The sequence below is a fragment of the Stegodyphus dumicola genome, chromosome 7, assembly GCF_044657685.1.
Source record: "Stegodyphus dumicola isolate Sdum_Otavi_A_Nest chromosome 7, ASM4465768v1".
NCBI lineage: Eukaryota > Metazoa > Arthropoda > Arachnida > Araneae > Eresidae > Stegodyphus > Stegodyphus dumicola.
In genome coordinates, this window is record NC_140774.1 from 156,878,862 (window position 1) to 156,892,480 (window position 13,619).

Consider the following 13,619-nt stretch of genomic DNA (forward strand, 5'->3'; position numbering starts at 1 on the left):
AGCTTCAAAAATAAATTTTGACATTAATTACATTAGTGCTCACATAAATTTTTGCCTATTAAAGATAGATATTTGATTGTATTTTCTATTTTATTTTTGTTGGTAATTGCAAAACGAAGGAAGGCATTGATATTTGAATTAGGCAAATTAATATGAGTTTGTTAAAGGACATTGAGTAATATAATGGATTGGATCACTTTTATTTCCACATACACATTGCTCAGAGTTTGAGATGTTTATTCTGAAAAAGTATGCGGGAAATGGCCCATGTCCAGTTAAAAAGTGGTTTACATAACCATTGACCATTGTACATGTATTATTTACATGAGGTGCTATTTGATGTAATTGTCTTCCTGTATTTATTGTCCATTCTTCTTCCCACATTTGGAAGCTGATTTTATGAAGATATTTCTTGAGGTATGATTTCGACCAGGAGATTTTTCTTGAAGGGATATTATTGTTGGTAGTAGCTGATTTGGCTGCTGAATCGGCTTCTTCGTTACCAAGAACTCCGACGTGAGCCTTTATCCAATAAATGTTTGGTGATATTTGAGGATATTGGATAATTTCGTTAAAAATATCTTAAATTATTTCAGATGTGTGTTTGGGATTTTGTAGAGGTAGTATTGCTGGTTGACTATCTGAGAAAATATTGAGTTTTTGTAAATTATCGATTGAGTATTCTATTGCCATTCGAATTGCGTGTAATTCTTTACATGTAATTAATAATTGGAAGATACTATTTTCCTTGGCGAGTCGATTTTGGAGAGTTATTTTCTGGGTTTGATCTATTTGTATTATACATACACAGCCAACTCCTAAGTCCATTTTCGATACATCTGTATATATTAGTGGTGGAGATATATGACTAGTTGGAGGTTTTATTGTGCTATATATTTTAGGATTACAAACAGGATGTCTCTGTAGGAGTTGACTGAAATTTCAGAATTGTTTGGATTAAGTATGTCATGTAATATGCAGGATTTTTTTAATTTGAGAACTGTGGCTTTTGCATGTTCAGTTTGTGCTAAAGTATGAAGAGGTGCTATTCCTGAAAGTACACATAGGGCAGCATTTGATGTTGTTTTATAACATTTTGTGATCCGGAGAAGGAATTGACGTTGTATGGCTTGCAGTTGTTTTTGTTTCCGAACAGTCATAGGCTGCGCCCAAATTTCTGCACCATATAAGACTATTTTTGTTATTACTGTATTGAACAATATTTTTTGAATATGAGGATTTAGTCCCCAATTTAGTTCTTGGACATAACGTAAGTTGTTTGCTATTTTTTGTGTTTTAGTTCTGATATATTTGAGATGTTTTATCCAGTTGAGGTTTTCGTCAATGATTATGTCTAGAAATTAAAGTTTTGGAACTATTTTTCTTCTATTATTTTCTATTGAAAATTTTGGCAGTCGAGTGATTTTTTGAGATTTTTTATGGAAAATTATAGCTTTTGATTTTTCTTCATTTACTGTCAGTTTCAATTTGTTGCATTCAGTTTTTAAAAAGATGAGTTTGATTTACATTATTTTCCAGAATATTTCTTGTTCTACCACTGATCACAAAAGCTGCGTGGTCATCAAAAGCAACACTTTGTGTATGGTTTGACCATTTGAAAGATGTTATTGAGTTAAAAGTAAGGTTCCAAAGGTCAGCACTAAGGCAGGAACCTTGTGGACAACCTCTTTGTTGAGCATATTCTATTATCTTATAGTTGTATATTAAAAGTATGAAAGTCAGTGTTAACCACTATGCCGTCTAGGTGGCCTATAACACTTGTATGCCTTGACTAGGGCTAGGTGCGAAAATTTCTCCCATTGGTATAATCAGTAAATTTTGACAGCTGACAACCTAAAATGCAGTCTTCTTCCTTGTATATTTTATATGGTTTATATATTTTCATTAATTTCTCATAAACATACAAAAAATTAGGATTATGTTCGTAAACCTATATTATATATATATATTTTTTTTAAATGTTGTGAAAAGATGTTGAAATAAAATTAGAAACACACACATTAAATATGTTGTAGAATGTTTTATTTTTGGAATCCTTGTAGACTGTCCCTTATTTAAAATTTATAAAGTAAAACATTTAAAAGAAAAGTAATTAAGTTCAAAAGAGAAATGGAGTGAGTAACAAGATAGCCAGGCATTAAAAATAATTAAATTTTTAAATGATCCATAATGAATTATTTAAAATTATTTTTACAATAAATACCTGTTGCATGCTATCTTCTTGGTCCCTAAGTTTCAAGGGAGTTTGCCTCCATTGCTTAATATTGCATTTCGAGAAATATACCAATAAATTAAATTTACTACTTGAATTCTTAAGAAATTATAATACACTATATCACAAAGCAGTTTAGGATTTATTTAATAAAAATGCCAAAGTATGTAAAAAATGTTTGAAATGCAAGTACATTTTAGGAATAATCTTATTTAAACATAAATCGCATCTTAAGAAAATTTAATATAATACATGCTAAAAAAACTGGCTATCTTGAAACAAAGAAAAAAGGTACGTATTTTAAAACATAAAAGACAAGAAAATAGAAATAAGACTAGATTGAGTCTCTTTTCTGAAGTTTGAGGAACTTTCTAAAACTAAACTTTTCTCTTCCTTTCACCAAATTGTCTTTGTTTTGTAAAATATTAGAATCAAAGATAGTACCATTGGTGAGATTTTTAAGAGGTAAGCTGTCCAACCTTCTCTCTCTTTCAGATGACATTACTATACAGCTGTTATAATTACAGTTCTCACACACATATTTGGCTTTGTTTGACACATGTTTTGATTTCATGTGTGACAGAATGCATGCTTCAGAATGAGAATCTTTTTCTTTGTTACACTGACTAGAGGAACACGAGTTTTTCTGCTCAACAGTAGGGTGAGAGATGCTACGCTGAATAGCCTTGTTACGTTTCCTATTTCTCTTTTTTACCTGTTCAATAAAAGTATCAAACATAAAGTTTATGCACAAAATGCAATTATAATTAAGTAAAACAAACTAAAACTGCATAAATAATCCAAGATATAAGATTCATTTTAAATTATTTTAAGATGTAATTCATCAAAACCTATGAAATAGATTAAAGTAAAAGCATACACTACTGCTAAAGGAAAAAATTATTTTTGTCCTCGAAATGTAGTTCGCATTGAGTTATGAGCTGCTGTTATACAGAATAAGCTGCAATGTTGTAAAATTCTTATTTATGTTTTTGGAAATTATAAATCATATATTCCTAATTAATAATACCATCTACAGCAAATAATAGTTGCAATCACATAATTTAAATGACATGCATAAGACATGAATACAATCATGGATAAAGATTAAATACCTAATGGTGGAGGCTAAGTTTACTGAAACTTAAAATAATGTTATTTTTTGATTTAAAACAAAAAAATTGTTGAATCCATATGAACAACATACAATAGTGGTATTTATACTATTTCAGTGAACAGAAACACTGCAATAATTGCTGCTGCAGACCTTGGAAAGGTTCTCTTATGTCTGCTCAAACTAATGCAGTTGAGTTATATGCATAGAAGCCTTTAAGATGTATTCTGCTACCATTGCAGCATTGTCAAATCAGAATCCAATGGCATGGAAAATAGCATCACTGAGATTATTGTGGGCAGTCAACAGTAATGCTTTTAGATGAATTCCCAAGGTGGGTTAACTTTGTCTCCCATGTTAATTGTACAGAACCCAAAGAACCAACATAGAAAATAAAACTTCATCTTATTGGCTTAAATATGAAAGAGAAATACAGGGACAAACCTCAATGCCATATCTCATTCATCTAGCCTATTATTTGCCATTTGTTAGATAGAAGTATTGGAGATTACCATATATACACTAGTGTGCAAAACTTAAGCAATAAATTAATCTTTCAACATATGAGCAAACTACTTCTTGTGATCAGTAAAACGAAAAGCCAACTCATTAGAAAGGTGATGCATATGCAAATATCAGCATCATGACATTACCATGCACAGTGCAAGACAACTTAAAAAAAAAGCTTATTTTCAGGCATTCTTATGAAAGTGGAAAGAGTGTATGTACATTCAGTACGGCTACCAAAAAAACATCAATATGACTTTATACATGGTTGGAAAGCTTGAGGAGGGGTGTAGTTTGACAGCTGTTGTCCAAGAGTTTGGAACTGAAAGACGGGTTTCACGAGCTTGGAAAGTCTTCCAAATGACAGGTATAGCTGTAAGAAAGGTTGGTAGCAGTCAGCCAAGAACAACAATGACTGATGGCTAAAACATCACCCTACAGCCAAAAACAGATCAAAACCAGACAGCAGGTGCACACAGCCAAACATGTGACAGGTCTCCTGGTTTACTGTGGCCAGACGGCTTCATAAAGGTAGTCTATCATCCTGAGTGCTGCATACCACTGACAGCAACACCCTTGACAGTGGTGAAGAGAATACAAAGACTGAAAAATATTTATCAATGGAGTCATGTCCTCTTTACTAATGAGAGTTGTTTCAGTCTGACAAATGAGCACCAATGGATATGGAAAGAGGGAGGGAAATGCTTTCATCCCACTCCCACCATGGAAAGACATTGCTGAGATGGTCCTCGCATACTTGTGACGGATGCAGCTCCACATTTTCAAAAGAGGTTCACTTACTCATGATTGATACAGGACTCATGCTATTGAGAAGCTCCAAGAAAGTTCAGATATCAACAAAATGAATTGGCCAGTGTGCTTCCCTAATTTAAATCCCAATCAACATGTGTGTGGGATACTTTCCAAAATGCCTAATGCATGGATCTTATTCTCCAGAGGGCACCAGACACCTGAAATAGATGTTTCTTAAAGTGGGAACTCTTACCCATTTTTTAATGAGTGCGTTACTTAACTTTTTCTTAATTGTTTGGTATTCTAGTATCCAATACTTACAGATGATGCAATGCAACCATTGCAGTTAAGGAAGATTATACCCCTTATTAAGGCTCTTTGGTTTGTTCTCCCTAGGCCAGACAGTTTTCCGCATTAATGCCATTCTGGTAATTAAGCCTTTTCCTATTTAACCAGTACAGCATGCATTCTATTCTTCTTTATTATTGTTGTTATAATTTCTTCAGCCTAAATACTAAACTATGTCTCTTTAGTATGAATTTCATGTCTCTCAATTGATTTTTTGCAGAATTGTAGTAAAAATTAGAGAAACGGCTTAGTTTTGCACACTAGTATATTACTTTTTGAAAATGATCCAAGTTGTACTTTTAGATGTTGATGGTTATTAGATGTACAAAGATGATAACAGAGCAGACCTTATTTTATTGGTGATGTGAAAAGTGCAAAACTCAGAATTCAGGAGGCTATACAAGCATTGTACTTGTAAGCGGACAACATCGACCTTCGGAACCATAGGGAACATAATCATGGACCTGATGCTAAAAACAAAGATGTTGCTGTATCAGTAAATAATATTAAATTTTGTTTGATAATATCTACTTACAGCAATATCATTTTTTACCAAACTTGCAACACAACAATGGAAATTATTCATGAGAAAATGTACTGTTTCAGAGCAAAGTTATCCTGCTGTACCTAGTCGCCATGCTTATGCCAAGTACAAAGAGCTTATAAAGAAATTTTACCTCCACAGCCAACTAAAATTGATATCACTAACAGAATCACATTAATATTTCATTAGTGCTTGGGACTAATGGTGATGAAAAATTCCATTAAATTATTCATCCTTTCAATAATGAACACATATTCTTGTTCACAATTCCCAATCAAAAACGTTGCACTGTCGAAAGCAGCCCTTTATTGGATTATGGATGGGACATATTTAAAACTGTCCCAAAATTTTTCTATCAACTGTATACCATCCATGTCCCTGAGGTGATAAAAATGCAAATTCTTTCCTCGTTTACACTTTAACGACCAGCAAACTGAAGAAGTGTTATATTAATTTATTTCAATATTTGAATGACACTGCTGAACATTACTTTGAATTAAAACCTCATTTCATGATCAGTGGTTTTGAAATAGCAACAATTAATTCTTTTATTCATTCCCAGATACCAGTAGTAAAGGATGTTTCTTTCATTTTGGGCAAAATACATGGCACCATATTCAGGTAACTGGGCTTGCTAAAATGTATGGCAAAGAACATGAAAGTCTTAGTTTGAAACTTCAATGCATTCCAGATTTTGCTTTTTTTCCCCCCTTCTTCTCTCTGGTGACATTCATTTGATTAAATAAATAATCTTGTACTCCCATTGAAGTAATTACAGTGGTTCAGAGATAATTATGTACATAGTAAAATCAAGCAAAATATGAGAAATAGAAGGAGGACTTAAAGGTCCTCCCTTAACTTCTGCCACACTTCTGATCCATATTCGATTGAATAAATGTTAGAATTGCAACAACACAAAATCGAGTTGAAGCATGGAACAGATATTTTAAAAACTTGTTGAAAAAACTCATGTGGTGTTTACACAATAATTGACAAGCTTAGAAAAGAACAGTTACAAGTGCATTGTAGGAAAGAGAATATCCTTTACAGGAGAGCTCTTTTCAGAACTTGCAAGAAATAAGTTATCTTCAACAATAGAACAAAGCAAATATATAGATTTCTTTCATGGTACTGCACACAACATTGCATTATAGACCATTAAACATGATGAAACATTTGCAGAAGATATCTAATATACACACACATAAAAAAAGAAAATTTTAATGCTATTCAGAATGAACTAAAATTCTGGAAGATCCCAAGTCCCTAAAAAAAGAAGAGGGAATGGTTACTCAATATATATATACCCGTCTGGTAACCCAGCTGTCGGGGAAATATACCAGACCCATTTGAAATGAGTTCCATTTCAGTTTAATAAAGATATAATTCCCTAGAAGTTAATTTTGTGTGTCATTTTCTGGAATAATATCCGCCATTACTTATGCCACAAAATTTCTGTTTCTTAGCTATTGTAAGCAGAACAGTATTTCAGATTATTTTTTTAGATCACAATAAATTAAAATATCAAATTACAATTTAAGATTTTTGAAATACAATTATTAAGTAACATACAATTATCACAAAATTCTGATAACCACATAACACAATACAAAAGGCAACAAAAAAATGAGTCAGACGCAGTCTTCATTCACTAGTTTACTAATAGTTTAGTTGAAAGCTTACCTTTAAAGTTGGATCTAGAAATACTGGTAGCGGTTCGACGATCAACAAATTTTCGCCTGAAAACAATGCAATTCAAATGATAAATTTTATTGAAAATAGCAAAATGGTTGAATTATTTAATGTATTAAATTATTTTAAACTAAATTATGTTTAAGGTATTATAAATAATATCTTTCTTTTTTTTTTTCCCCTTTCTCATTTTGTAATACTTTACTTTTAACTCTCTTTTCTACGGATAGAAAATTACTTTTTTTTTTCAAATGAAAAGCACTTTAAAATATCTGAGGCAACAAAACCATATTCCAAATTGAAAAATGTAATTAATGTGTACCTTACCCAAAATGAAATGGCTCCCTGTTTTTCTTAACTTTCAAAATGACAGCATGAAATGTTAAGAATTAATATTACAGTTTTAGTTATTTTTACATAATTTTAAATAACTATTAAACACAATTAAATACCGTCATTTTCTTTTTCAATATACAATTTGTTAACGTAACACATTTATGGTAAGGATCTTAAATAATAAAACAGTTTAAGTTATGCCCAAAAAAACAAAGTAAAATAGAGAAAATATTTACCCAGTTTAGCTACTAAGCTTTTCTAAAATGTACTAAAAATTAATGTTTTGAAAATCTATGCAAAAAACAAATTCAATAAATAATGAATATACTATATCAATTCACTTTTACCAGTACTGAATAAGTAGTGAATGATATTGAATACTAACAATATTGAACAAGTTTGTGCTTTACAAAAGGAAAGTGATAGACAACATTAAAATGTCGTAAAATGCACAAATTAAGATATTTTAAATTACTGTGTGTATTCTCTGTCCTTTTTTTTACATACCAGGGAGCCAAAATAGAACAATTTGAATAATTATTAGGATAAAAATATTTAATGATTCGCTACACAATTATTTTCCAATTTAAAGCGTCAGAAGTTTTAATAAAAAGGGGAGACTGAAAATGAAAATTTAAAACATTTCTTAAAACCAGCCATTGAAAACTTTTTATCATTACTTAAAATGCATTTCCTTTATTATCAATATTAAATGTAAATAAATGTTTGCCTGTTTAAAATCAATATTCCTTATTTTCAACAATAAAGAAGTACAAACCTGATTTCATTGATGAAAAAAAGACAAAAAGAGCTTTCCTCCCCTGCACACACACACATATAAAAGTGCATAAAATGGTATACTTATTGTTAAATAAATTGTTAATTATTCCTCAGAAAGCTCCAGCAGCTGAAAATTATCATATGATTGCAACAACAGCAACCAAGGTTTTGGAATAATACAGTGGCTCTCTTTCAGTCTTACAAGCCCAAGACAGAAGTGGTAATGATTTAATGCCCCTGCAAAAAAATAACTGTGAATGTCCAGCATCAAAGATTTCAATAATTCAACCAGAGAAATTGGTTAAATATGCCTGCTCTAGTTTAGTGAACATCTACAAAGAGAGCTAAAGGCCAATAATAGCATAACTGAAAGGTGTACAAAAGGTTTAAACAGCAAAATAAGCATTGAATAAAAAAGTTTTCAAAAACAGAATGCAACATCAGCATCTGAAAACTGCAAGTCATATGTAATTGTAGATGTGCAAAATACATATCCCACATGACTATGCACTACAAAATCATATGCATGAGATTCTACCCTTTTTAATGGAGCATCACCCACAACTTTGTTTTACTGCAGCCAAAATGCATAAATGACCAAACAGCCAAAGTTTGGAATTGGGCATTTTGGTCAAAAGAATCAAAATTTTTGCAATACAATGCTGAACAGTATTCATCTTGTAAGTATGTTTTCATGCAGGGTGGGTACTATACGAGCTGGTGAGAGCTATACAGTGCAGAGGGATTTCCTGCTAGCGTGGGCTGCATTTTATGAATTGCTGTGACATGGCTTACAAGTGATGGGGGATTACATTTCTTTTAAAATGCAATATGCTTCTCTCTAAGAACTTTGCATATGTAAAAATATGACTGTAGTATGACATCAAGAAAAAAAATGTGTGACTGGAGATTATTCGACAGAGGTACTCCACATAGACTGAACCCCAACTTCTTCAGTTTTAATCTTACAGACCTATAGAATGTTATAAAATGGAATCTTAGCATCATGTACCAACTTAATAAACTCATTACAAGCAATCATGCAGGATTGATGGCATAAGATTTCCCTGGAAACAAACCAGTACCTAGTGGAATCCCTGCCAATAGGTTTCCATGCCTTTCTCTGCATGCTCATTGTCCTGTTTAAATATAAGATAAGAGTTGACAATTCAGGAAACATTGAGTTAAGCTGATTTCCTCCAGAATTTTGGAAATAAATACTTTTCAACAAAGATGTTTAGAAAACACAACTGTATTTTACAAAGCTCTACATCTTTGACAGTCTTCCATTTACAAACATGCATATTACATCATAAATATCTTTATATATATAAGCGACTTAAGTGTGTGTCGCCGATAGCTTATTGTTGCGCCACTCGAAAACTCGAGCGCGGGTTAATATCTCAGCAGATTAAAGTCGTACAAAGATGAGAATGGTATCGATGAATTCGGAGAATTTTTTGGAATCCGATACGCGTCTCGAATTTCAACTCAGCGCCGTTCCGTAGATATTCGAGAAAAAAGAATTTGGCACATAGCCAAATCCCTCTAGTAGGGAAAACCCAAGAAATAAAGTGGACCATGTAGGAAAAGGTAGGGGAAAATTAGTTTTTAATTAATATCTCAGCTAGTTAAAGCCCCACGAAGACGCAAATGATCAAAATGGCGTGTCACGGACTTGCGGAATCCAACAATGTGCTTCGCTAAGCCCGGGAGCCAGCCGTTTCGGAGGAGATGATGTTACTTCACCCCATATATATATATATATGCGGCTGAAATGTCTGTTTGTCGCTGATAGTTTATTTGTTGCTTGTGTAACTGTACTAGCCAATGGGGTGAAGTTGACACGGCACAGGGTTGCCGTTTCAATTGAGATGTAGACAATTTCCTGCAAAATTTGCCTTTGATATGACTATCAATTAAGTCTCAGGGCCAAACCCTTAAACATGTTGGCATTTTTTTTACCTGAGCCTGCATTTGGGCACGGTCAACTTTATGTTGCCTGTTCAAGAGTTTGTGAAAGAAGGGACGTAAAATTAAAAATAATTGATGGTCCTCTGCATGGCAAGCTTAAAAATGATGGAAAGACCTACACAAGAAATGTTGTGTACAAACGGACCTTTGACATGCGAAATAACATTTTATTATTTAAATCACCTTTATTTATTTAGTGGTGGCTTTTAAGAAATATGTCGCCAGTGGTTTCCTTCATTGCCCTCTACTTTAAGCAATTAAGCAAGTAGAAGGGGGAACCTCCGTGGGGCAGTAAGCAAAGGGGCGTCTTCGCTGCCTGCCCTGGGTAGTTCAGTTTGAATTAGCAGACACTTTTGCACAAATCATTTTAATTACAATTTATAATATCTAGAACAGAGGTCATTTTGTATGACCGGTGGGCTTTCTAGTATACATATATACAGATAAATATACAAAATAAAAAAGATTCAAACTTATTTATAGTGAAAAAGTCCACATCCGAAATTTACATACAGAATCATACAATCAGAAATTCAAATTTCTACATTCAAGTATCCGATTTACATTTTTGAACTTTGGACACTTTTTTAGGAAATGCACTTTGTGAATTTACTGAAACATGAAACAATTTTACATTTTCTCCCTCCTGAGTTAATACACATAATATTAAATATTTTTACATACAAATTAATACAACTATTAAGACAAAGCCATACAAAATATTACACTAAAGATATAAAATATGTCTTTAATACAGAAAACTGTATGCAATAACCACAGAAAATTCACCCACACACGAAACACAAACAGGTAAAAAAATATTCATGAACACATTGCCATTAAGAAGTATATTAAAAACTTGTCACTTATCATACAAATTTAATCAAAAAAATCTCAGTCTAACAATTCAAATATTACTATGAGAAATACATAAATAAGATTATTAAATGATATATTTAGCTATTTTTCAAACAAAACGAAATATGTAGCTATTTTTCAAGCATATGAGATATTTAGCTATTTTTAAAACATGCACAGAAACCTTTTATAAAATGTTGTGGAGATCTTACAGCGTACTCAGATTACAAGAAAACAATGTAACTAAAGATGTTTCATCTTCAGTCAGGCACTTAAAACTACACAGCATTTATAATTACATCAAACATTTATAACTATAGAGGAATTATGGCATTTTATCTCCTCGGCACATGCACTTGAGATGTAAGTGGTTAGTACATCCACCCAGCAAACGGAAGATTTGTATAATCTTAATAATGGCACAAATGCTTTCACAAAATTTACCACACAATTTTTTTCAAAAAACCTCATACCCTCTATAGTGACACCTGAACTAAAATGCAGGATACCATAAATCATCATCACTTAGATCTGGTCGTATAGCTTATACCTCACACCCATCCTTAAAGTACAGAAGAGTGTAAGGAATTATTGTATTCTCCCTCTTGTGCATGCTTTCATTGTTTTCCAGTTTTAACTAGTGGTTAACACATCTATTCCACATGAAAAACTGGAAGATCGGGCAAAGTTAGTTTTACACAAATCCTGCTCGATAATCTTAATTGTCTCTATACACATATGCTAAAACACTGAAGCGCAACATGAAATAAAAGCAAATGTTGTTTAATATGATTTATATGAAGGAAGGAAAATCGATGATAAACATATTCTATATATCCTGATACCAAAGATGATATATTACTATAGGCAAATTTGTTTTTACTATTCAATCCAAATAAACTTTTAAAGGATTCAAACAATTCCATATATAACTCCATGTTTCCTATACAACTTATCCAAAAAAAAGGATATTTCCCCTTCCTGCAAATATTCTATGATTTAAATATATATATATATATATATATTAGTAGATTATTTTATTAAGTATATTATTAGTAGTTAATAATCATTAAAATGAGTACTTCACGGGTAGGTATGTAAGAGTATGAGAAAAAAAACATTTTCACTTAATATCCACAATGAGCAGATTCTAATGAAATTATGCGAAAATTAAATTTAATAATAAAAAAAATTTTAACTTAAAACAAGGATTACATCAATGATAAGAAATATTTCTGATACATCAAAATTTCCACTTTAGCTACCCAAAACAGCACTTCATTTACAAAATAATCATTTTCTAACATAGCCTAACAGATCATAAATAATTGTTTCAAATAAAAAGTCATAGTGTTTGTATATACCTGCATTTAATGCTTCTTCGCTGGCAGAGCGCTTTTTGACTTTCCTTGCAATAGGTGGTGTGCAAGAATCTACAGAGCTTCTTCTTTTGGAGAGGCGTGGAGCAGAAACAACTGTATCTCTCTCCAAAGGAGGAATCTGAGGTGTCGAATATATGCGTCGCACACATAAAGACATAATAGTGATCATAATTATTGCTTCAATAACCATGAGGCAAATATGAGTCTCAACCATCTAAAAATACAGAATTTTCAATCACTGTCTTCAATTCAATACCAAATCAATTAAAATTTAATTGATAAATTAATAAGAAGTTAACAAACTATAAATTAGAAATCTTGCTTTGCCAGTACATAAAGTGTTAAAAAAGTAGTCACACCACTGTATTTCCTTATGCTTATCCCAGACATGTATTTCAATTACAGTACAAAGTCCGTAATCTGAACTCAGGGTTTTTCCGGATTATAGATCATCAATTTAAATCTGGTAAGATGTTATACAATTAAAAATATGAAATTGTAATTTATGAAATGAAGAGCAAAATATTTATTTGTTTACTTTATTAAACATTTCTTTCAATGTAAGTTGTTTAAGTTGCTTTGTTTATTCTGCTAAACGCACATGCGTAAACATTAAATGCGCATGAGTAGCATTAAACGCGCATTCGTAAAGCATACAAAAACAAAAAAAAGTTTGTGGCTTTGAGGTCCTGATAATAGATCATTCCAGATAATGGACGTACGGATTACAGACTTTGAACTGTATAATGTTTCTTAAAATGTTGAAGAGTTTTATTTTTAAAAAGTTTCAGTGTAGTGGATGACAAAGTTGCATAAATATAAAATCTAAGTTTTTATACATGTTCCCAATATTGCTAAAATTCTAACTGGTGTAACAGATACACTTAACTAAGTAAAAAAAAAAAAAGTTTTTTATATCTTCCCATGTAATATTCGTAAATGTAATTAGAAACTAATTTACTGACTGAAATGACCTTTCACGAAATATAGCACTTTTTGATCAAGTTCAGGAAGAAACTGCAAAACAAAAATTCCTAAAAGTCTAGCTACATGCAATGGCTCATAAAAGTTAAGCATGTAATAGTAAAATCAACAAAA

The 13,619-nt window shown here is 31.7% G+C and overlaps 1 protein-coding gene across 2 annotated transcripts in view; it reads right to left on the reverse strand.

Moving 5' to 3' along the window:
- Positions 1–2,026: 2,026 nt before the first annotated feature.
- Positions 2,027–13,619, reverse strand: part of LOC118191388 (SUN domain-containing ossification factor-like) — a 150,346-nt gene continuing 138,753 nt past the window's right edge. For both annotated transcript variants that reach the window (XM_085820954.1, XM_085820953.1), the window contains exons 14-16: positions 12,504–12,735; positions 7,183–7,238; positions 2,027–2,948 (exon numbers count right to left, since the gene is read on the reverse strand). In XM_085820954.1, coding sequence (XP_085677080.1) covers positions 2,568–2,948; positions 7,183–7,238; positions 12,504–12,735 — 669 coding nt within the window. In that variant the 3' untranslated portion in view covers positions 2,027–2,567. The remainder of the gene's footprint in view (positions 2,949–7,182; positions 7,239–12,503; positions 12,736–13,619) is intronic.